The 25,693-nt window shown below is 45.8% G+C and overlaps 2 protein-coding genes across 3 annotated transcripts in view; one reads left to right on the top strand and one right to left on the bottom strand.

Annotated features, from left to right (window-relative positions):
- Nucleotides 1-24,718, bottom strand: part of CFAP52 (cilia and flagella associated protein 52) — a 43,499-nt gene extending 18,781 nt beyond the window's left edge. For both annotated transcript variants that reach the window (XM_042916071.1, XM_042916072.1), the window contains exons 1-8: nt 24,582-24,718; nt 17,940-18,139; nt 16,941-17,077; nt 12,774-12,902; nt 8,938-9,037; nt 7,885-8,001; nt 4,325-4,425; nt 1,316-1,486 (exon numbers count right to left, since the gene is read on the bottom strand). In XM_042916071.1, the coding sequence (XP_042772005.1) occupies nt 1,316-1,486; nt 4,325-4,425; nt 7,885-8,001; nt 8,938-9,037; nt 12,774-12,902; nt 16,941-17,077; nt 17,940-18,139; nt 24,582-24,669 (1,043 nt within the window). In that variant the 5' untranslated portion in view covers nt 24,670-24,718. The remainder of the gene's footprint in view (nt 1-1,315; nt 1,487-4,324; nt 4,426-7,884; nt 8,002-8,937; nt 9,038-12,773; nt 12,903-16,940; nt 17,078-17,939; nt 18,140-24,581) is intronic.
- Nucleotides 24,719-25,341: 623 nt separating this feature from the next.
- The window catches only part of STX8 (syntaxin 8), a 252,235-nt gene continuing 251,883 nt past the window's right edge, over nt 25,342-25,693 (top strand). The window contains exon 1 of the mRNA XM_042916483.1: nt 25,342-25,430. Coding sequence (XP_042772417.1) covers nt 25,414-25,430 — 17 coding nt within the window. The 5' untranslated portion in view covers nt 25,342-25,413. The remainder of the gene's footprint in view (nt 25,431-25,693) is intronic.

Genomic DNA, 25,693 nt, shown 5'->3' with positions numbered 1-25,693 from the left:
CAAAGCAGGAAGAGGGTAGTGACTCTTAATAGGTTTCTTTTGGGGATAATGCAACGTTCTACAATTAGATTATGGTGATGGTTGCACAACTCTGTAATACGCAAAAATGACTGAACTGCACACTCTAAATGGGTCAACTTTATGGTAGGTGAATTATATTTCAGTAAAGCTGTTTAAAAAAAAAAGGAGGTGGGGAGAAAAAGAAGAGTTACAAATCCTGTATTCGAAAAGATAGTTGAAAATCTGCTCTTATAAAAGGCCCCAGGGGCCAAATAATTTTTACCAATTGATTCTACCAAGCTCCTTAGAAAAAAGAGGAAAACAGTGAGATGGAAAGAAAATGACCAATCAGTTTTATTTTTTTTTTAATTTTTAAAAATTTTTAAATGTTTATTTTTGAGAGAGAGAGAGAGAGAGAGAGATCGATCTACAAGGGGCAGAGAGAGAGGGAGACACAGAATCCGAAGCAGGCTCCAGGCTCCGAAGCAGCTGTCATGACAGAGCCCAATGTGGGGCTCCAACCCATGAATGTGGGGCTCAAACCCACGAACCGGGAGGTCATGACCTGAGCTGAAGTCAGATGCTTAACTGACTGAGCCACCCAGGCGCCCCTGACTAACCAGTTTTCCAAAAAGATCTCCCTGGTAGGAAGCACGAGCCATTTTCACTCTTAGAAACATTTAGAAGAACCCACTTTCAAGGACCCAGGGAACCCAAAGCACATTTCATGATCGTGAGCAACGATTTTGAGTTTTGCAAATTCAAGTTCATGCTGAGGAAGGTCAGAGCAAAACCTATCTGATCAGCTTTGTGGGATGAATGTTGCCAGAGACAAAATGTATTTCAAAAGCAAATCATGGCAAATGACTTTTTTTTGATGTCACAGCTGCTAATGGTTGTTTGTTTCACTTGTTTTGTGTGGGATTTACCAAGAAATCCAGAAGATCACCAAGAGGTCCAGGAGACCTCCTGAGGCCACCACCATTAAGTATGCCCAATCTAAAAGACCCAGTTGAAAGAAGTTTGAAAAAAGGCACTACTAAGGTTTCTCCAGACAGCATTGCGAAAACAGAAATGTTTCCCTGATGGGCTTATTAGAAAAGCCAACATTCAAAAGAAGCCCAAGTTTCAATTGTGAAAACAAATGTAGCGACGTGGTGAAGGTAACAGAAATAATTATTGTTAAGAATTCTTATTAAAGAATAAGAAAATACCAGTATTATATTTATAATTATTACTGTAATTAATGATATTAAATTACAATTGCTTGTTTTCATTGATGTTAGGAGCAAAAGTCCTTTGCTCTTCTACTTACAATGGAAAGACAACGTCCTGGACAGCTTCAAAGTGACAGGTTGCAATGAGAGTCTCTTTGAAATCCGTGAAGTTGACCCGATAAATGTGGGATTCTTCCGTTCCTACAAAAAAGTGGTGTCCTTCCCCTCGAAGGGTGATAGAAGTGATGCCACCTTGTAACTGGATTTTCCTTTCAGGAGAAGCAAGAAGGTAGAGTCACTCAATCAGGGAGCATTTATTACAGAGGATACAAATCACGCATATGACCTGGGACATAACTTCAGGGAGGTGATGCGATCAGAGAGGCAGGAGTGACTCACAATATTGGGCGCCCACGGTCAGCAGAGGGAGAGGCCAGCATGGTTTATGATAGTCGGGGGCAGGGGAGGGGGCTTGCTCAGCGACAGAGAGTCTAAAATGGGTTGCGAAACACTGGCAGGATCTGGATAGAGGGAACACTCCAGGCAGGCAATGCGCACAAACCACCATGGCAGTCGAATACTTTATGAATGCCATTTCTGGGAAATAATCCTAAAACTGGGGGAGGGGAGAAGTCTTGATGTCAAAGGATGTTATTATAACCTTAACGAAAAGAGAAAAAAGTTGGAACTATTTAATAATAACGGAATGGTTAAATCGTCTATGGGACGGCAACTTCTCAAAGCCATTTGCCTAGCCAGTAAAGCCATGTTGAAAACTTTATGGAGTATATGTATATTTTACCACAGTTTTTTAAAAAACAGTAATATTGAAAATGTTGATGATGCTCGCCTTAAGTAAAAATAAACCAGAAAATAGAATTTCATACACAAAATAAGTACAATTATTTCAAAATGTGTGCGAAGAACGCAGACCAGGAGAAATAACAAGATGTTCACGGTGACTATCTTCACCAGAACTTTCAGGGACTGTTTTCTCTTCTTCCACATTTCAGATCCTTCTGTTTCCCAAATGTTTAACAAGTATGAACTTAAAAAAAAAAAAAAAAAAAAAAAGTAGAAAAATGAATGAGGCCCTAAAAACCCAATCATGCTCTGCAACCGATTTAGTTTTAACAATCAGAATGTAACAGGGGTTCTTGTGCAAGGGATCAGCGTGGGAAATGCAGTGTTTCACAAAGATCCGTTTGTTGGTGGGATGCAGAACGGTTAATGAAGAAAGGATTGACCCCAAGTCACATGCCGGATCCTTCGCTAACTAGATAGAGCTCTGCGACTCTGGATACATCGCCAGAAATCCCCGGGCCTCAGTCCATTCAACCGCAGAGTAATTTCTCCTCTGCGGGGTCTCAGTGAGGATTAGAGATAATGGAGGTCATGTACATGAGGCCATGGAGGGCAGCCAATAGAAATACTGGCTGTTGGCATGTGGGCTGCCTAGAAGACAAGGTGAAGGCCAGGGCTATGCGGGGCGAGGCCAGGGGTCCCTGAACTCCGGCAGTCTGCTTCATCATAATACTTTCCTGACTTCTCACGGGAGCTACTTTCTTAACCCACGAAAACCCAAGGAGGTAGAAGTCACCGCGTCCAAGGGGAGGCTATCCTGTCACACAAGGTTAGTTTGGAGGCTTACACAGCACAGACCCTGTACTAAGTGCCTTGAATCTAACCGTCTTCGTTACAATGGGGACATCACGTCTGTGTATTCAAAACAGGGTGTTAGAAAACTAGGGGGTTCATTTTTTTATACTCACTCCATGTATCCAGAGTCTAACCAACGCTGCCCTGGAGTAGCCTCCCTCTCTTAGTCCCCTTCACACAAACATAAAACCGGTCCCCATATATTCTCAAGAAGACCTATCTGGGGGGCACTGAATTTAAAATTGCTACCTGTCCCCTCTCTCTTCAAACCCTAGTCCCCCCTTCCTGTATCTCCAACTCCATTTGTCTCCACGGTTCTCACCAGCCTTCAACACGATGTAATTCCTTGTTTACTGTGTTACTGACCGTCTTTTTCCCTCCTGCCGCAACGTCAGCTCCATGAGAGCAGGGACTTTTCCCTTCATTTCTGTTTGCTTTGTTCGTTGCTGTACCCCAAGCGCACCCGGAATAGCACGGGGTACCTAGTGAATGCTCGGCACAGATCTGTCCGAATCAAGACAGCTGATGCACTTCCTACAATCCTGTAGCTCCCTTGGGGCTGTGCCGAGGCCACAGGGAGCGTATCTAGGGCCATCTGATTTTGCTGAAACTCCGCTCAAGTTCTGCCTCTGCCCCTCTGCCCACTACCCCCGTGGGATGGCCCCCTTCTCTGACGTCCTTTGTAACAGATCTATAATACGTTTTACTTTATCTGGACTATGAGATTTGTGTATACATATTATCTTGTATTCCGAGGACTTTTTCGTACGTGTAGAACTTATCCCCAAACCAGACTCTAAGTTCTGGAAGGACAAAGACCATATCTTACTTTATGTTTTAATAGCATCTGGCACACTGGTTTGGACAGAGGTGCTCAATGAACACTTACTAAGGACAATGGATAAAGTTTTCTTGCATTTCATTTTAATTGGATAATCCATAAAGAGTACATGGCCGAGTATCTACTACAAAGAAGGAGCTGGTGAAGGTTGGCTATTTGTATCAAGACTTGTACTCAAACGAATAGTAGTAGTCGAACCAGCAGAGTGCCTGACACATAATAGGTACGCATGGCATCAGAAATTCTACTGAATACGCAAATTTTCAAAGCTTGAAATTTGAGGTTATTGGCTGGGTATCTTTATAACTGCGTCTTATCTGCCGTCATGGCTCCATGTATCAAGTGAAATCATAATTTATGTGTTTATTAGAAGGGCAGTATCCCCCTTTGGGTCATCGGGGGCTACTTTGTCTCGATTCAACACGAGCTATTGTCTTTTCACCGGCAACGAAATCATCGGTTGTGATTCCAACCGCTCGTTTTCACAGTAAGATGCAACTCTTTTTACCAGATACGACTTCGCCAATATCTCACAGCCCCTGGCTTTACGCAGACCTCCCGCTGGTGGGTCTTTCCCCATCCCAACCCCACGGAGTCTGGAACTTACTTGATGGGTTTGTAGCTGGGGCTTTTACAGCAGACCAGCAATCCGGCTCCGGAACCCACCAACAACCCCCCCATCTTCAGGCACTTGATGGTGGACACTCCCTGTTGGGGGAGAAACAGCATTGAGAGAAAGGCCAAATGGTTTCATCGGGAAGAGTCAGCGTGTGGCCTGGGACGAGGGATGGCCAGGGGGTTATGTCAGTGCTGGCACGTGTTGTCTAGAGAAAGCTCATGAAGGGATCGCCTGGGATGCACCCCTGGGCTGGACACAAGGGCCCAGTGCCAACAACGAGCCTACGTGCCGGAAGTAGCCTTCCCGGTCCGGCAAGGACCAAGCACGCTTCACCAAACTTCCTCCCTGTAAAGCCAGCCGTGCGTTTTGAATGCATCAAACATGAATACTTTACATCCACTCACATGGAGTGAGAGCAGGAGATGGAAAGACGGCCACACAACACTAGATCCTCAGCAGCCACTGTTTTCACCAGAATTTAATTCTTTTTTTTAATGTTTATTTAATTTTGTATGAGAGGGAGAGAGAGAATGTGTGAGTGGGAGAGGGGCAGAGAGGCAAGGAGAGAGAGAATCCCAAGCGGGCTCTACACTGTCAGCACAGAGCCCGACGCGGGGCCCGAACCCACGAACTGTGAGATCGTGACCCGAGCAGAAGTTGGACGCTCAACCGACTGAGCCACCCAGGTGCCCCCAGAACTTAATTCCTACACTTACAACTCTTATAACCCCGCATTGTTTGGTGACTATATTTTGTGAACTAAAGCATGCAGTATATAACCTTACCAACGATAGGACGTATTTAAACTCAAAGCCATCTTCGACGTTTGGGGAGATTGGATGGTTATTTTACAGCACCCACTGTGAAGTTCTGATTTTAAAATGTGCATGACCAATATTTCATGGTAAAGCTTTCGGTAATAGTACAGCTAGTGACTTTTTTCAGGCTTGTCTTAACAAACTTTGACCATCATAAAACAAATATCGTGTCCCTTCGAGTTACGTTACGTTGAGTTCTGCCTGTTCTGGTTCAAAAAGCATTTCATGTTGGAGAGGAGAAAGCAAGGTTCCAGAATATGAAGGCATGGAGCAGAATTATGTGGCTCCCCCTCCCCCTGTCTGGCTGCCCCAGTTCCAGAAACACTGTGGGAGGACAAGTCAATAAATGCCTGGCCCGTTGTCCAGGGAGATGACCCAGGAGTGAATATTCTTAGCATGTGTCTGGGGACTTGGGGAAGCAAGAGATAAAGTGTTCAACAGGGCCTCAAAGTTACCTATGTGTGATTTATTTTTTCTTTTTTTATATTTTTAATTTTTTAATCTTTATTTTTGAGAGAGAGAGAGAGCGAGCGTGAGCAGAGGAGGGGCAGAGACGGAGACACAGAATCCGAAGCAGGCTCCAGGCTCCGAGCTGTCAGCATGGAGCCCCATATGGGGCTGGAGTCCATGAGGCTGAAGATCATGACCCAAGCCAAAGTCAGATGCCTAACTGATTGAGCCACCCAGACGCCCCTAAGTAGATTTTCAAAATGGGTTACTGCCCAAGATCACGTAATATTCCAAACAAATGTGTTCAGTGATACTTCCTATCCCTTCATCCCGTAAGAGTTATGTAAGAGTTCCGGGATGCCTGCGTGGCTCGGCCGGTTGGCTGAGCATCCGACTCTTGATTTTTGGCTCAGGTCTTAATACCAGGGTCGTGGGATCGAGCCCCACATGGGGCTCTGTACTGACAGCGTGGAGAGCCTGCTTGGGATTCTTCCTCTCCCTCTCTCTCTGCCCCTCCCCTGCTCTCTCTCTCTAAAATAAAAAACAAAAAGAATTACTTTCTTTCTACTTGTATAAGAGGCATCTTAGAATCATTTCTTTGTGGAATTTACTGTCAGGCTTAAATGGTTAGAAGTAAACCATCCACAGTGCACTATGCAAGGCACGTAGGTACCAAAAGCTTGAGAAACATGAAGACGGCCAACAATTTTTTTTTTTTGGGGGGGGGAATGTGGTTAGATCCCAAGTGCTGGGGGAGGAGGGTGCAAAAAATATCCAGATCAGTACTTTTCACACGTTTTATGGGGCCCTCTGGCAGTATCTCAGGAGTTGGAAACAGCAGGGTTCTGAGCCTTGCTCTCCTTGAACTGATCTGCTTTGGCTTTTATCTGTTTAACATACTGGAATCTGCCTCCTAAAAATAACTTGGACAACATTATCGAGACTACGTCTCGATCTCCTGTGGCGTTATTTCTAAACCCTTCTCTACCCATACTACAGCTTTCTCACTCTTAGGCATGTCCTTAAAAACTTGGGTATTATTAAAAAACAAAACAAAACAACAAAACTTGAGTATTATTAAATGGCTGCATGATTAAGAAAACCCTAACATCTTCCCAGAACATGGTACAGGATTCCAAGTCTTCTCGGGAATATCTGCTGAGTGGATAAGTATCTAAGCTTAGTTAGGACCATCTGCTCTCAAATGCAAAGATTAGTGGAAACAGCCCTTGTAACTTTCTGGGGTACCGAAAACAGCCGCACTTACTCTGTGAAACTCTCCTTTGATCGCATTATATTTTATTTTGGTTTAGATATCAAAGTCTTTCTGGACTTTCAGCCAGAATTGTTAGGAACCCTGCAAATACAAAAATCGACAGCTTCTAGGGGCGCCTGGGTGGCTCAGTCGGTTAAGCGTCCAACTTCTGCTCAGGTCGTGATCTTGCGATTGGTGAGTTCGAGCCCCGCTGTGCTGACAGCTCGGAGCCTGCAGCCTGCTGCGAATTCTCGTGTCTCCCTCTCTCTCTGCCCCTCCCCTGCTCATATTCTGTCTCTCTCTGTCTCTCAAAAATAAATAAATGTTTTAAAAAATTTTTTTAAAATCGACAACCTCTAGGTCTTGCTTATGACTTACGGTGCTGGCTGGAGTTAAAATCTAAGACTAGTTATTAGATTGGGAAAAAAAATTACATGCACATGCATGTCTATATGTGGTATTATAGATCAAAAAGCACATTTCTCTTATATATGGTAACAGGGTTGTCGAAATGTTGGCAGCAACGTGGTAATAAATCACAGAGCCGCAGGCCCTGTGCTTGGAAGGTCTGATTCCCTAACTGAGGATGCTGACAAATACGTTTGCTCAGGGAAGAAGTTTATGCACCTTGCAAATTTAGGCGTGGCCTTGGGTACAACATACACTTTTTCTTTTGAACGCAGACTCTTTTTTTTTTTTTTTTTTTTTTTTTTTTTTTTTTTTAATTAATTTTTTTTTTTTTTGGGACAGAGAGAGACAGAGCATGAACGGAAGAGGGGCAGAGAGAGAGGGAGGCACAGAATCGGAAACAGGCTCCAGGCTCCGAGCCATCAGCCCAGAGCCCGACGCGGGGCTCGAACTCACGGACTGCGAGATCGCGACCTGGCTGAAGTCGGACGCTCAACCGACTGCGCCACCCAGGCGCCCCAGAACGCAGACTCTTAATGTAGGTCTGTGCTACCAGTGGAGGGAGGAAATCACCGGAAAAGAGCAGGGCAGAGCAGACTCTGGGGGTCTCTACTCACCAGGCTGAATTTGTCCTTCGCAGGCCCAGTGTCTGCCAGCAGCTTGGTCCTTGGGTTCATTTTCAGAATATCTCCAGTTGTGGTACCAAGGTAGAAAAAGCTATCATCGACGGCAATCTGATCAGAGAGGAGGAGGGACGTAAAGACCGGTGTTTTTTTCTCAGCGATGCCCGTGGGCCCTGATCAGGGATGGGACGAACTTTCTCTGAGGCCCCATAAAGACCTCCAAAGGTGCTCACGGCTACTTCAATTTCTGCAGACTCTAAGATGGGTAAGAACAGCCTCAGGGGGGTGGGGGGGTGGGGGGCAGAATTAGGCCCAGACTCAGAAATGGAGGAAATATGTGAGTCCAGTTAGCCTGTGCATTTCCAGGGGAAGCCTATAGTGTCTGGTGTCAGATCCACATGCGTAGATATCCCGCCAGCTCTGATTCCGGAGATGCCTCTGTAGGGCTCCTGGGATGAAGGTTTGCTCCTCCAAAGAGAATGTGTATTTGCTTTATCTCATATTTTCCAAAGTCTGTCTGTATAAAATGAGGACGCATTACCTAAAGAGAAGTCAGTCCATGGGGAAGGGAGTTATCTGTGTGAACGTATGCGTCCACATTAAAAACATAGGAATAATTCCTCTTTATAGAAGAGACTGTGTTTCAACCATGAGTGTCACTGTTGGGGACTTTATTTCCAGTGGTGGAAACAAGAAATAGTGGCATGGGAGTGTGCTGCGGCCTCTGAATGCCTCCTGGCCACACGGTTTCTGTCTAGGTGAGGCGGGTTTCTGGGGTCTGATGGAAGCCCCAGTCCCGGTAAAACGAGACCTTCCCGGAGCTGTGTCTGGGCAGTGAGTCTCTCCCTCACCTGTGCTTCCTTAATCAGCATCCCTTATGTCCAGATCTCACCTGCCTACCCCCAGCCCAAGGTACACACACTTACGTATGTGTGCATGTGAGCTGGCACACACACACACACACACACACGCACACGCACACACGCACACACCCCTTGGAATTTGTACCAATGGTTACAGACAGTAACACTTAAAAGTCATACTTACTGTAATACACATGACTATTCTTTTCATCTGACCGGTCTGGCACTCCGTTGGCCAGATTTTTCTATTTGGGAGATCCAGTTCCCATACTCGAATTGTCCCACTGTGGAAGAGAAACCCAAGCAAATGGATACCCATGTAACAGCCTCTTCATATCTTCTCTGTTTTCTGTATTCCCCCTGAAGAGGCAGCTAAGGGGGACAGAACGGGGTATTGCTGAGGGTTTGCTAGGCCCAGGGTTCTCCTTAAAATCTTCCACTCGACCCTTCCAGCCACCCTCTGAGTAGTTTTTCGGATCCTGCCGCTGTCCGAATGAGAAAACGCAGAGCCCGAACACAAGCAGAGCAAGGATTCATACCCAGCGAGCGCTCTGTCCACTGCAGTGAGAGCAAACAGAAATGCCAAAAACTAAACAAATGAAGAGCAAACCAGGGGCTCCTGGGCGGCTCGGTCGGTTCAGCGTCTGACTCCTGATTGCAGATCAGGTCGTGATCTTGTGGTTCGTGGGTTCGAGCCTCTTCTGGGTTCCTAGTGCAAGGCCTGCTTGGGATTCTCTTTCTCTCTCTCTGCTCTGTTCATGCTTTCTCTCTCAAAATAAATAAATAAAGTAAAGTAAAAAGAGAGGGCAAACCAGAGTTCCCTAAGTATGTTTCTTTTTTTTTAAGTTTATGTATTAAAAAAATTTTTATTTATTTTTGAGAGAGAGAGAAAGAGAGAGAGAGAGAGCAGGGAAGGGGCAGAGAGAGGGAATCCCAAGCAGGCTCCACGTGGTCAGCATAGAGCCTGACGCGGGGCTTGATCCCACGAACCGTGAGATCATGACCTGAGCCAAAATCAAGAGTCGAATGTTTAACCGGCTGAGCCACCCAGGCGCCCCACTAAGTATGTTTCTTTCAAGGTCTGCAGTTGTGAGGAAATATTTTCAAGAGCAAGTACTTCATTAGGGAGAATCCTGTCTTCATGAGAAAGGAGACTAAGTAACCAAAGGCCAAACGAAATCAGTACCTGACACAAGATTTGGCATATAACTGGCATTTACTCATTACATACTGAGCTAATCTGAATTTGTAACTGTAGAAACATATTGTGGTCAACATCAGAGCTGAAGCTAACAGTTGAAGGCAGAAAAGATTAATTTAAGAATAGATTGATCGGGGGGGGGGGGCACCTGGGTGGCTCTGTCGGTTGAGTGTCCGCCTTTAGCTCAGGTCACGATGTCATAATTCGTGCGCTTGGGTCCCTCATCGGGCTCTGTGCTGACAGCTTGGAGCCTGGAGCCTGCTTCAGATTCTGTGTCTCCCTTTCTCTCTCTGCCTCTCCCCTACTCACACTCAGTCTCTCTCTCTCTCTCTCTCTCTCAAAAATAAACAAGCATTAAAAAAAAAAAAAAAAAAAAGATGGATCAGGGAGCCTGACTGGCCGCATCAGTACAGCATGTGACTCTTGATCTCAGGGTTGTGAATTTGAGCCGCACATTGGGCGTAGAGATTACTTAAGTAAGTCAACCTTAAAAGAAAACAAAAATAAAAAAATAAAAATAGATCAAGTTCAGCTTTCCTTTTTTTTTTTTTTTTTTTTTTTTTTTTTAGCTTCCAGAGTTAGGCACATAGTAAGTGCTTAAGAAGTATTTTGTTTTAAAATTTTTTTTTTATGTTTATTTATTTTTGAGACAGAGAGAGACAGAGCATGAACGGGGCAGGGTCAGAGAGAGGGAGACACAGAATCTGAAACGGGCTCCAGGCTCCGAGCGGTCAGCCCAGAGCCCGACGCGGGGCTCGAACCCACGGACCGCGAGATCATGACCTGAGCCGAAGTCAGACGCTTAACCAACTGAGCCACCCAGGCGCCCCTAGAAGTATTTTGAATACTTTCTTATTTGAATACAAATCTATTTCTTGTTCCAATACATATTTTGCGTACTTTCAAAATTTAAAAAAAAAAATCAGCTTTTCCATGGCCTTCCTGGTAGATGTCACTTGGACGTCAAATTGGAATTTGCAGGATCTCTCATGAGGGATGATATAGTGGCGTATCTGAAATAGGGACCATCATGGAGGATATCATGGGTGCCATACCGGAAATCTTAACGCAGGAGTCCTTACTTGTTCTCGGCTATCGCTGTCACATGCAACCAAAGCAGACCTACAATACAGATTGTCCTTAAAAAATTTGCTGGGGGTGGGGCGGGGGTGGCGCCCGGGTGGCTCAGTCGGTAAGCCTCCCACCCTCGATTTAGGCTCAGGTCATGATCTCATGGTTCGTGAGTTTGAGCCCCACTGACAGTGCAGAGCCTGCTTCGGAGTCTCTCTCTCTTTCTCCCTCTCTCTCTGCCCCTTCCCCTCTCAGGTGTCTCTGTCTCTCTGAAAATAAATAAATAAACTTAAAAAAATATATATATATTTTTCATTTGCAGGGCAGGGAGAGAGGGAGGGGAAGGGGGAGGAGGGGGACAGGGAGAAACGGGGAGAGGGAGAAAGGTGGAGGGGAGGATGGGGGGGTAAGGAGGAGGACGGAGGGGAAGGAGGGGCAGGGGAAGGAAGGACGAGGGGGAGGGGAAGGGGGGAAAGGAGCTTCAATTCAAGTTTCGGCTCCTGGAGTAAGGGTGTCCATGGACACCAGCAGCTGGACCCTCAGGAAACAAGGACCCCAACGAAGAAGCCCTGCGTGACGGTGAGTCGCCTCTGAAGACAGGGGTAGGACACGGACAGCTGCTTCAGGCTCAGGGCGCTCTCCTAGTGAGATTTGCTCCCTAGGGGCTGGCTTCCATTCGGCCAGCCAGTTTCATGGCCAGGAAGTAAACTCATGCACACACATAATTACCCCGGAACAAAGGCAGGCTGCATACCCCAGGGTGGGGACTGGAAATGGCTGAGAGGTAGGGCAGGACCACTTCTTTGATCTGGCTGGAAAGGTAGCCAGTGACGTCACAGATGGGAGCCGACAGAGGGGTTGAAAGAGATAGTCCCGCCCAACAGGTACCTCGACCCCACCACGTTCGGAGCTTTTTTTTTCTTTTTTTAATGGTTGTTTATTTTTGAGAGAGAGACAGAGCATGAGCAGGGGAGGGGCAGAGAGAGGGAGACACAGAATCTGAAGCAGGCTCCAGGCTCCGAGCTGTCAGTGCAGAGCCCCACGCGGGGCTCGAACTCACGAACCGCAAGATCGTGACCTGAGCCAAAGTCCGACGCTTAACCAACTGAGCCACCCAGGCGCCCGACAGCTTTTTGACCTCTGAACTGACACACCACATTAGAGAGGATGCTTTTGTGTGGACTTCACCTCAAACTCCAAGCAGGGCCCTGTTGGTGAATCTGTAAATTAACTTCTTCTGTTAGTTAGACAGATGTTGGCCTCTGGCTTGGTCCCCATTGGCTGGTGACAAGCTGTCACTGCTGGAAATGATCTCACGTGGCTAAAAATCAAACACCTGAGGGCTCCTGGCACGGTTCATTCGCAAACTCTCCTTTCAGGAGGCCTAACTCGAGAGCAGGTGCTAAGAAACGTCAACCTGTAAGCCAATCTGTGCATTCCGGCACATTCCCCTGGAAGCATGCATCGTAGGGCGTGTGTTATCAGTGACAAGTAACCAGAACCTGAAATCAATTCAGCGGGAAAGCAGACCCTTCTCAGGAGGAAGCACGGAATGCTCAACTAACTGGTATCTGAAAGACTTTCAGTTCAAAGGATGTTTAAGGACTGCAGCGTCATGCAAATTTACGACGGAAGGGAATTTGCTGGGACGAATACTATGTTCCCCCCCAAACTCGAGCGGCCGTGCTTTCTGCACAAGCAAACGCAGCCGTTTACGAGTTCTGAAAACGCCGACCGCAGACGCGTACTTTCCGGCAGTAACGAACATCTCGTCTCGGCACCTCGAGAAGATCACTGTCGTGGCATTCCCCACGTTGAGGCCGGCCGCCGGGCTACCGCAGATGGCTTCTCTCTTGGCTATGTTCCACACCACCACACTGCCAAAACGAGAGGGACCGAAAAAGTCAGGGGAAGACAGGCTCTCACGGTAAGAAACAGTTTTTTGTTTTCTTTTTTTTTTTTTTTTTAAATTTTATGTATTTTTATTTATTATTATTATTTTTTAGTGGTTCTAGAAAGGAAAAAAAAAAAGGTTACTTACAAAGGATCAAAAGAATTGACCCCCTTCCCCCACTAGATGTCTCCTCCACCACGCTGGATATTAGAAGATTAGCGGGTGACACTGAAAATGTTTTGACGGAAGATGGTGACGAGGCTAGAAACCAGTGATCCCATCAGTCAAGTCTGATGCTAAAATAAAGACATTTCCAGGGGCGCCTGGAAGCATCCGACTGCAGCTCAGGCCGTGATCTCACGGTTCATGAGTTCGAGCCCTACATCGGGCTCTGTGCTGACAACCCAAAGCCTGGAGCTTGCTTCAGATTCTGTGTCTCCCTCTCTGTCTCTGCCCCTTCCCCGCTCACACTCTCTCTTTCTGTCAAAAATAAACATTAAAAAAAAAAGACATTTGCAGATAGCCAAGGCATAAACGTTTACCACCCATTTGTCTCATGTAAAACAAAAGTTCCTGGGAGAAGTATTCCAGAACAGAATAATGCGATGAAGAGGACAGATGACATAAGGCACTGTTCCCAAACTTGAACGTACATCAGAATCACTTGGAGGGCTTGTTCAGACAGAGGCTGCCGGGACTCACCCCGAGAGCTTCTGATTCAGCAGGTCTGGGGTGGGGCCTGAGGTCTCGCTTTTCTAAAATGTCCCCGGTGATGTCGATGTTACTGGTCTGGGGACCACACTGTGAGAAGCGCCGCTTTGGATCCCAGCTCCTTCTTTCTGGGGTAATCACACAACTTAGTCCTAAACTGAATGTGTTCAGACAATAATACTAAAAATGCTGGGGAACACCGGAATCAAAATATTAAAGAAAAAGAAGGCTAACGTTACAAACTCTGTTAACGCAAAAGTATGTCTAGCTATGCTTCCCAAATTTTCTACATGTAGAAGGTTATTATCACAGGCACTCTAAAATCAAGGTATAACCAAGATTGGTAGGAATGAGGAGGTAGGAGGTGGTGTAAGAGCCGTAATTTTTTTTCTTGGTAGGAAATCGATAGATACCATCTGAAGTGGAAAACTCGAGAGAAATATCACTTAAAAAGTCAAAAAGTTATAATGATAAGCAGGTAATCTTCTCCAAAAAGACTCTTAAAACCAAGTACATCATACTTAAAATAAATGAAAACATACATCTACATCAAATCTTGTACATGAGTCTTCATAGCAGCATTATTACCAATAGTCCAAAAGTGGGGAAGACCCAAAGCCCCATCCACTAGGAGCGCCTGAGTGGTTCAGTCAGCTAAGCGTCCGACTTCAGCCTGGGTCATGATCTCACGGTTCGTGAATTCGAGCCCCACATCAGGCTCTGTGCTGACAGCTCGGAGTCTGGAGCCTGCTTTGTATTCTGTGGCTTCCACTGTCTCTGCCCCTCCCCCTGTCACCCTCTCTCAAAAGACCCTCTCTGTCCCTCTCTCAAAAATAAATAAACATAAAAAAATAAAACAAAATAAACAAAGCCCCATCCACTGATGGATGAAGAAAATGTGAAGAAAATAATACAATGGAATATTATTTGACAATAAAGAGAGTGAAAGATCGACACATGCCACAGCATGGATGGACCTTGAAAACATTATGCTTAATAAAAAAAATCAGCTACAAAAGGCCATATATTATATTATCCCATTCATGTGAAACACGGAGAACGGGCAAATCTCTGGAGACAGAAAGTGGATCAGTGGTTGCCTGGGGTTGAGAGGGTAGTGGGGGAGCGGGAACGGGGAGTGACTGCTAGCGGGTGTAGGGTCTCTTCTTGGAGTGTTTAAAAATGCCCTAAAACTTTATGAAACTCTTGGTTTCGGTTCAGGTTGTTACCTCCCAGTTTGTGAGTTCGAGCCCCTCGTTGGGCTCTATGGTGACGGTATGGAGCCTGCTTGGGATTCTCTCTCTCAATTAACCTATGATAAAGGAAGCAAGAATACACAACGGATAAAAGACAGTCTCTTCAACAAATGGTGCTGGGAAAACCGGACAGCTACGCGACACGCGAAAGAACGAAACCGGACCACCTTCTTACGCCATGCGCAAAAATAAATTCAAAATATATTAAAGACCTAACTGTGAGGCCTGAAACCATAAAACTCCTTCCTAGAAGAAAACACAGGCAATAGTCTCTTTGACAGCGACCATGGAAACATTTTTCTAGATCTGTCTTCTCTAGCAAGGAAATAAAAGCACAATTAAAACTATTGGGACTAAAGCACCAAAGCAAAAAGCTTTTGCACAGTGAAACCATCAACAAAACAACAAAGCAACCTACTGAATGGAAGAAGGTATTTGCAAATGACGTATCCAGTAAGGGGTCCAAATATATAAAAAATTTATACAACTCAACACCAAAACGACAACAACAACAACAAAAACAAATTTACAAATGGGCAGAGAATCTGAATAGACATTTTTCCAAAGAAGACATAAAGATGGCCAACAGGGGCGCCTGGGTGGCTCAGTCGGTTGAGTGTCCGACTTCGGCTCAGGTCATGATCTCACGGTCCGTGAGTTCGAGCCCCACGTCGGGCTCTGTGCTGACAGCTCAGAGCCTGGAGCCTGTTTCAGATTCTGTGTGTCTCCCTCTCTCTGACCCTCCCCCGTTCATGCTCTGTCTCTCTCTGTCTCAAAAATAAATAAATGTTAAAAAAAAAAATTAAAAAAAAAAAGATGGCCAACAAACACATGAACAATGTTCAACGTCACTCAACATCAGGAAAATGCGCATCAAAACCATAATGAGATATCACCTCACACCTGTCAGAATGGCTATAATCAAAAACATAAGAAACAACAAATGTTGGCACGGATGTGGAGAGAAAGGCACCCTCATGCACTGTTGGTGGGAATGCAAACTGATGTGGCCACTGTGGAAAACAGTAGGGAGGTTCTCCAAAAAAAAATTAAAAATAGAACTACCCTATGATCCAGTAATTTCACTCCTGGGTAGTTACCCAAAGAAAATGAAAACGCTAATTCAAAAAGATAGATATTATTACTGTAGCATTATTTATAATAGCCAAGATATGGAAGCAATCCAAGCGTCCATCAACAAATGAATGCACAAAAAAGACGGGGGATATATAAGAACATTCCTCAGCCACCAAAAAGAATGAAATCTTGCCATTTGCAACAACACGGATGGAACTAGAGGGTATGATGCTAAGTGAAATAAGTCAGAGAAACACAATTACTGTATGATTTCACTCACATGTGGAAATTAAGAAACAAACGAATGTAGAAAACACACACACACACACACACACACACACACACACACACACACACACACAAAACAGACTCTTAAGTACTGACAATAGACTGATGGTTGCCAGAGGGGAGGTGGGTGGGGAGAAGGTAGAGATAGATAGAAGTCCACCTCAAAAGTCCATCTATCTCGATGACCACTGAGTAATGCCTAGAATTGTTGAATCATTGTTTTGTGCACCTGAAACTAATATAACCTTGTTTGAAACTTGAAAAAAATTCTTTTAAGTTTATTTATTTACTTTGAGAGAGAGAGACAGAGAGAGCAAGGGAGTCACAGAGAGGGAGGGAGAGAGGGAGAGAATCCCAAGCAGGCTCCACGCTGTCGTCACGGAGCCCGACTCGGGGGCTCAAATTCACGAACCGTGAGATCATGACCTGAGCCAAAACCGGATTCTCAACTGAATGAGCCCCCCCAGGCGCCCCCCAGGCATCAGTGATTTTCTAAAGCTCCCCAGTGGCCTTCAGCATGCAGCTAAGGTCGAGAAGTGTTGCGCTACCGTATTTTCCCCGTAGGCTCTTCATATGAGACACACACATGAATGTGGACAGGCCGACAGAGAACCTCGGAGGGGAGAGAGAGGATGACAGAACTAGAAATATGCCCGGTGAAAAATAAGTAAACGTATTGAGTTCATTACCTTCCGTCGTCTGGGCCTCCTAGTGATACCAAGTACAAATCATTTGGTGAAAAGGCCAGTGCTTCGATTTTGCCCTTGTGAAGTGACAGCCGGGCAATCAGCTCCCTTTGCTTATAATCCCACAAGATGATATCTGCCTGGGGGCGAGAAGACACTGTCAGATCGCAGACCGGCTTCAGAAGAGTCTCAGCACAGAGCTACCTCTCTTGGTGGAAAACAATCAGTAAGAGCACTTTTCTGGAGATCGGACTGCGTCTCACAAACATTAAGGGCAAGAGGGAGGAAACCATTCTAAATTAAGCAGAGGGGGAGCCTGGGTGGCTGAGTCGGTTGAGCGTCCGACTTTGGCTCAGGTCATGATCTCACTGTTCTGGGGTCGAGCCCCTCGTCAGGCTCTGTGCTGACAACGTGGAGCCTGCTTGGGATTCGCTCTCTCCGCCCCTCCCCTGCTCGCACACTTGTTCTCTCTCTCTCTCTTTCTCTCAAAATAAAGAAACATTAAAAAAATATTTTAAAAAATTTATTAATTAAGCAAAGGGGCACTTGGGTGGCTCAGTTGGTTGAGCGTCTGACTTCAGCTCAGGGCATGATCTCGTGGTTCATGAGTTCGAGCCCTGCATCAGGCTCTGTGCTGACAGCTGGAAGCCTGGAGCCTGCTTCGGATTCTGTTTCCCTCTCTCTCTGCCATTCCCCCACTCAAGCTCTGTCTGTCTCTCTCTCAAAAATAAATAAGCATTAAAAAAACTTTTTAAATAAATAAATTAAGCAGGGACTTTTTGTTCCTGAGCATTATCAGTCCACTCTCTGTGGAGTCAGGTGTAAACACCAGAGTGCTTACTCTCAGCCGGAGGGAATAAAAATGAGCTCAAAGAGGAGGCCATGAGGAAGAAGAGGGGAAACCAGGGACCATCACAGAGCTGCCCTGAAGTTGGGGGGGGTGGGTTCTAGGGAGTCACCTCTGTATCGATTTACAAGGAACTATTTTTTCAGTTCATTCACCTTGAAACCCATGAATGTGACTTGCCCGGAGGCAAGGTACAGCCCACTCTTGGAGATGGCCACACAGGAGACGTTGTTACTGTGGCCGTGCAGGAAGTTCTGTTCCTGAGTATTTATTGCCTGGATCAGGACTGTGCAGCCCAGGGGGAAAATCAAATGTTCCTGGTCAGGATGGCATTTCAGACCAGTGGGCACGTGTCCTAGAAGAGAGAGATTAAAAATAGTAATGATTAAAGGAAGAAAGAAAGAAAAAATAAAGGTGGTGATAATTAGGGGTGCCTGGCTGGCTCAGTGAGAACAGTGTGTGACTCTTGATCTCTCTGAATTCAAGCCCTGTGTTGGGTGTGGAGCTTACTTAAAAATAATAATAGTAATTTTTAAAAAAATAATAATTAGGTGCACAAGTAGCCTATATATGTATATACATACATATACACACGTATATATACATATGTATACATACATATGTATATACAAATGTTATATACATATATATATGTACATATGTATATATACATGTACATGTATATATATATTTTTTTTTGATACAGTGGTGCCCGGGTGGCTCAGTCAGTTGAGAGTCCGACTTTGGCTCAGGTCACGATCTCACGGTTTGTGAGTTCAAGCCCCGCGTTGGGCTCTGTGCTAACAGCTCGGAGCCTGGAGCCTGCTTTGGATTCTGTGTCTCCCTCTCTCTCTGCCCTCCCCTGCTTGCGCTCTGTCTGTCTGCCTGTCTCTCTCTCTCAAAAATAAATAAACATAAAAAAAAAATAAAACAAAATTGAATACAAATTTTGAAATAAAAAAAAAATCTGAGATCAACTAAAACAAGTGGGTTGGTGGGGGGGTAGTCATATATGTAATTTTATTCCACTGACAAGGTCGGTCTAGTATACCACTTCTCAGACTTCAATGCATAAAATTGCCAGGGGATCTGGTTAAAATGCAGACTTCAGGTCTGGAAGGGGAGCTGAGATTCTGAATTTCTTTTTTTTTTTTTTTTATCTTTTTTTTTTTTAATGTTTATTTATTTCTGAGAGAGAGAGACAGAGTGCAAGCGGGGGAGGACAGAGAGAGAGGGAGACACAGAATCTGAAGCAGACTCCAGGCTTTGAGCTGTCAGCACAGAGCCCGATGCGGGGCTGAAACCCACAAACCGCGAGATCATGACCTGAGCTGAAGTCAGACGCTGAACCCAGACGCTGAACCCACTGAGCCACCCGGGTGCTCCTTGAGGTTCTGAATTTCTGACAAGTTCTCAGGAGATGCTGGTGGTGGTCCAGGAACCTCACTCTGGAGAACAAGGCCAATTCTTGGAATCCTGAGAAGCAGGAAATACCAACAGCCAGTCTGGGTGAGTGGGAAGCACAGTATGAACATGAATTCACTGCCTCCACTGCCCACAAAGTAAAGACAATTTGGTTCCGAGTCACCACCAGGCGCTCGCTCTAAGGAAGCCCAGACCTCTCGCAGTGAGACCCCATCCTCCAGCTCTGGGGCAAGAACCATCACCCCAATTATAAACCTTTGCAACATGCTTTATTGTGAAAGAGAGGTCCTCCCTTATCACTCAATTTTGGCCAGAATTTGGGGGGCTAGGCTTGATACTATTTTACGGTACAAACCGTAAAGTCAACTTGATTAGTTAAAAATCATTTTTGGTGTCATGGTATTAAATGTATAGATTAAGGAAAAATAATTTTTATAATAATACATTCAATCTCCTTTCTAAAAACAGGATATGTTTTTCTACGAAATCTCCTTTTAGGGCTTCCATTTTCGATTTTTCTCCCTAAAGATCTCACACATTTCTTAGTACATTTATTCCAGGGTATTTTAAAACCATTCTATGGCTATCTCCTACTCCATCAAAAGAGTCATAAATATTTATTAATATCATGTTCTCATCTTTTAATGAATTCATCTTTTACATTTAACTCCCTCTAGAATTTATTTTGGTACAGAATGTGATTCCAGTAGCTAAATAGATCACAGATTTTTCTTTCTTTCTTTTTTTTTTTCTTTTGCTCAAATTGTCAAATGTATTTATTGACTAAATGATTTCTTTCGCTTTACTTGAGATTGTTCCTTTTTCCTGTCGTAAGTTCTCCAAAGCCTAAGGTTTCTGTCTTTGGGGGTGATCTGTCTGATGAGGTTTTGGGGTGACGGTGGGGTTCGGAGCTGACAGCCAAGAAAGAATTCTTGAAGACGTCTTTGGGGCAAAAAAGACGATTTTGTTAAAGCACGGGGACAGGACCTGTGGCAGGAAGAGCTGCACTGGGGCTGTGAAGAATGACTGGTTATATACCACGGTGTTGGGGGAGGTAAAGTCAAGAGGACGTTTCTTAAAGGGATTTCCACATGCGAAAAAGACTCACAGGGTACTGGAGGCCTAGCTATTGTCAGGCCAAGGTTGGTTTTCACTCGAGCAAAACACTATCCTTAAGACAGTAGGGAGTTCCTGGACATTAGGCTATTGATAAGATTGCCCCCTTTTTTTCCCCCTAATTTTTAAAAAACATTGATTTATTTTTGAGAGACAGAGCGAGACAGAGCAGAGTGGGCGATGCATGGGGGGGGGGGGGCACACAGAATCCAAAGCAGGCTGCAGGCTCTGAGCTGTCAGCACAGAGCCCAAGGCGGGGCTTGAACTCACTGACCGAACTTCACTGAGCTGAAGTTGGATGCTTAACTGACTGAGCCACCCAGGTGCCCCTAGATTGCCCTTTTCTTGCAGTTGTACTAAGATATTTGTAAACCGACAGTGACTCTATCAGTTTAACCATTTGTTGTCTGTCTTCTCCTTTGTTCTTGGGCAGCCAGGAATGTCACACATCCTACCTGCGGGGGACACACATCCCACCTGGGGGGAGGGGGGTGGGGCATGGGTATGCTAGTTTATGCTTTACCCTCAGCTTGTCCTATGCTCCCTCTGCATGTTCATATATACATTTTCAATTGCAGTTACCTAATAAGCAATCATTTGACTATCCATATGGAAAAAGCAAAATCAGATCCTACCTCACACCATCCGCAAACAGTACAATAGGTAGATCAAGGACCTAACTGTGACAAACAAGACTTCATGTGTACACAAGTTGTAGGAGATGACTTCTTAAACGTGCCACAAAGAGAGCAAATCCTAACAGAGAAGGCCACCGTAGTCATCCAGTTATGTTAAGAACCTAAGACTTCTGATGACAAATGACAAAATGAACAGAAAAACCCAAACCAGGAGAAGATGTTTGCAATGTACGTAATAGATAAGGATTATATCCAGAACATACAAAGAGCTACCACAAACAAATAAGAAAGCACAAACTGCTCCAATGGAAAAATGAGCAAAGGCTATGAACAGGCAATGTAGGAGGGAGGAAATTAAAAAAAAATAAAAATAAACATGTGAAACTATAGCCATCAAAGTAATGAGCACTGCATCCCAAATGAGACACTGTTTCATTTCCATCATAACAGCTAAAATTAAAAAGGCCGATAATAGCAAGCATTAGCGGTGATGTGAACAAAAGGAAACGCTCATACAACTGCGTTGTGGGAAGGTACTTCGGTGGAATAGCTTTGGAAAACAACACAGCCACGTTCAGAATGGTTGAGCACGCACACACCCTAGGACCCAGGTGTTCCACTCTTTGGTACGTGACCTAGAGAAATACTTGCAATTGTGTCCACAGGCCACTACAAAGGTGTTCACTGCAGCCTTGCAGCCTTGTAGTAGCAGAAAGTTGCAAATAAATTAAAAGACCATCTACGGGGAATAGATAACTAATGTTGGTGTATTTACACAAGGGAGTAGCGGAGTTAAATTAATCGACATGAGAAGATTGCATAAATGCTGGGTGGAAAAAAAAGCAGGCTTCAGAATGTGTGCAGGATGAAACCATTTCTATAAAATATAAAAACTTGCACATTTACAGTATAAATTATTTATAGATAGCATATTTAATATTTTACACACACCGTAAGCTTTGAAAGCATGGCTGGGAAGGGTACATATTAACTTCAGGGTAGTGGTTGTCTCTACAGAGGGAGAAAGGATAGGATAGTGTGATAGAAGAGAGGACTTAAAATGTGTGTTTTTTTTCTCAAAAATATTAACTCAAGGGGCGCCTGGGTGGCTCAGTCAGTTGAGCTTGACTCTTGATTTTGGCTCAGGTCACGATCTCACGGTTTGTTGGATTGAGCCCCACATCAATTCTGCCTCTGTCTCTCTGTCTCTCAAAATAAAGAAAAGACATAAACTCAAAAAAATTAACTCAAATAAGAAACAGTATCAAAACTTGCTAATCCTGTGTGCAATACTTGGTATTTATTATGGCATTCTAAATTTCTGTTGCACTATTTTATGATAAAAATAAAAGAGCCCTATAGTAACCCCTGCACAGGAGCACCTGAGTGGCTCAGTTGGTTAAGCTTTGGACTTCGGCTCAGGTCATGATCTCACAGTTCATGGGTTTGAGCCCTGCGTCAGGCTCTCTGCTAACAGCTCAGCGCCTGGAGCCCACTTTGGAGTCTGTTTCTCCCTCTCTCTCTCTGTCCCTCCCCCACTCAAGCTCTGTGCTAAGGGAAAATGTACATGGCATAGTGTTAAGTGGAGTTAAGTAGAAAAAAAAAATCTAAAATTATACAGTATGAGCCCCCGTTCATTTAAAAAAGGTTTAGGGGTGCCTGGGTGGCTCAGTCAGTTAAACACTGACTTCAGCTCAGGTCGTGATCTTGTCGTTCGTGAGTTCGAGCCCTGTGTTGGGCTGGGAGCCTAGAGACTGTTTTGGATTCTGTGTCTCCCTCTCTCTCTCTCTCTCTTCCCCTCTCCCCCTGCATCATTCTCAAAAATAAAATAAACATTAAAAATTGTTTTTAAAAAGGGGCACCTGGGTGGCTCAGTTGGCTAAGCATCCCACTTCAGGTCAGGTCATGATCTTGCCGTTCGGGAGTTCAAGCCCTGCGTTGGGCTCTGTGCTGACAGCTCAGAGCCTGGAGCCTGCTTCCGATTCTGTGTCTCCCTTTCTCTCTGTGCCCCTCCCTCGCTGGTGCTCTGGCTCTCAAAAATGAATAAATGTAAAAGAATAAAAAATGAAAATGAAAAAAAATTTTAAAAAGTTTATATGTAAATATATATTTGAAAGGATCACACCAAACCTTTAACAGCACTATCTTTGCAAAATGTAACGATGGCTGATTTTTCTTTGGGCTTCACTGTATTTTTCCAGTTTCCTAAACTCTTCTTCTTAAGTGTGGCTATGGATTTATCCCTGTATTCTCAGAACATAGCATACTATTTGGCATATAGTGGTTCTAGATAAATGTGTATTTGACTACAGGAAAGAATATAATATAAATTGTCACAAAACCAGCAAAGTAAAAATAATTCCATTAATTTGGGCCATTTTAAAAGGCCAAGATAACCAGTAATGGCCATGGAAGGCACTGGAATATAATGTACCATCTATTTACTCTCTTTTTATAACTTTTTTTTTAATGTTTAAAGTTTATTTTAGCTAAAGAGAGAGACAGAAGGAGAGAGAGAGAATCCCCAGCAGACCCAGCACCGGCATTGCAGAGCCGGGTACGGCGGCTCGAACTCACGAACCCGGAAATAAATCATGATGTGAGCCAATGTAGGAGGCTTAACTAACTGAGCCACCAGGTCGCCCCCATATATTTACTCTTAGAGCTCCACAAAACATCATGAATTCAGTTGCAGAACGCTGTGTTCGAGGTTCTGCACTGACCCCCTGCACTCAGCAGCGGTCACTCACTTCCTTTACCAATGACCTTGCCACCGGCTCTAAAGATGGCCGATATCTCAGATGTACTAAGAAGTGCCCACTATCTATAAGAGACTGTTAAACTAACACGAAGAGTCAAGCTCTAGGTTCCAGAATGTGCCTAAAGCTTTAGCCATTGACAGTTCTGGTGTGCAATATTACAATTTTAAAACTTTCGGGCAGCACAACACGCTTAAAAAAAAAAAGTTTGCTTTTTCTAAATGTAACGCGCTTGTTTCCTTCCTTCACACACAAAAACAAAGAGCATTACCCCCCTTCATGTTCAAACTATCAGGCAGTCATAAATAAGGTGTGAGCAGAACCGCCAGGCCTCCAGGACAGAAGCATCTCCCCGCCTCCACAGCCTTCCCTGACACCCTCAGTGTTAGGGTCCTTCTCCGGTTAGAGGACAAGATCATCCCCTAAAACGGCTGCTCACTGCCACGTTCGGTCCCCAGCTCATTCTCATGGGCACATCAGCTGGGGTTCTAGTAGTTGTGCCCAGGGGCCGAACAGGACTCAGCCATCCCGCGGTTACCCAGGGGCGGGCAGCTGCGGGGGCTGGCGGGGTCACAGGGCCAGGGCAGAGCTGACCAGGGGGAGATGGGTTACGACCACCCTTACTCATGCTTCGGTCCCGTGAGCAGGCACTTGTCCCTCTTAGGTGCTGTGAAACCATCCCGGTCTTTGAGGTCTGGGGCGAGGATGTGATTCCCCAGGGCCTTGGGGGCGGGAGAGAATTTGGCCCTTGCCAGGGTCCCGCTGCCTTCCAGGTGCCACCCGGTGTCCCACGGTCCCTGTTTGCGCTACTCGTCCCCAGGGCTTGCAACCCCCCGCCCAGACACGTTCGAGGCCTCACCATTGAAGCCGATCGCGGCCTCAAGCTCCAGCTCGGCCACCTCGGCCACCTCGGCCACCTCGGCCTTGGGAGGAATTTGGTTCTCCATTCCCTGGACACCAGGCGCTCCCTCTCTCTGCCTCGGGCCGCGCAGCGTCTCCTGGTCGGTATGGTAACGGACGCGCGCATGCACGCCGGGCTCAGGCCCGCGCTCGCTCTCGGCTGCTGAGCCCTGAGCTCCCGCTGCGAAAGCAGAGAGGGCTCCTTTTCCTTCCAATTTCCCTGAAAATTTAGGGGCACTGGCTGCACGTTTCCCCCGACGGACTCTTTTCGTAACCGCATAACCAATCACCGAGTGTCATTTAGGGAAGGGTGCTATAAGACAATCTATAATTGCCATTCTTTGGGTCCTTTGTTTGAAGCAGGATTAACAAATTTTTTTTTTTTTAAGTTTTATTGAGGTATAACTTTACGTATAAAATTCACTCTGAGGTTTAGTAAATGTACACAGCTGTGCAACTATGCCCACAGTCCAGTTTTTGTGTGTTTTCTGTCTGAAGCGGGTTGCAACTTCGGGTAACTGCCGAAGGGCTTGAGATGCTTCCACCTTCCCGGGAAAATGCTTCGATTTTTGTCCAAAAGTTTTATTTTAATTGCGCCGGGCTGTTCGCGCCGACCTAAGGGTTGCTGGGGGCGGGTGGCTTCCCTACCTTGGAGGCCGCAGCTCACACGCACCGGGGGAAACGGCAGGTTCCGGTCGCGCCCGGGCCGAACCGCGGGGTGTGAGCCGCGCGGGCCGCCGTAGTCAGCTGCCGCGAGCAGGAAGTGTCCGAAGGCGGGCGGAGACAGCGCGATGGCCCCGGACCCCTGGTGAGCCCGGGGTGAGGGCGGCCGCGCGGAGGGGTTCGCGAGGGAGGCCGGGCTTCCGGGGAGCCGGCGGTCGCCAGGCTCTGGGGCCGGGGAACCTTCGGGAAGAGGGGAGGGGCAGCGGGGGGGGGCAGCGGGGCCCCTTCCCCAGCCGAGGGAGACCCTGCCGTGTCCCGCCACCCTCGGTGTTCGCAGGGGCGGCCCCGGACGGTGGGAGGGGGGAACCCCGGGGAGCTGCGGGCTTGTGCCGAACCCCGGAACATGCC

Source organism: Panthera leo, chromosome E1 (genome assembly GCF_018350215.1).
Source record: "Panthera leo isolate Ple1 chromosome E1, P.leo_Ple1_pat1.1, whole genome shotgun sequence".
Taxonomy (NCBI): Eukaryota; Metazoa; Chordata; class Mammalia; order Carnivora; family Felidae; genus Panthera; species Panthera leo.
The sequence above is the reverse complement of the archived record's forward strand: the minus strand, read 5'-3'. Positions and strand labels throughout refer to the sequence as shown.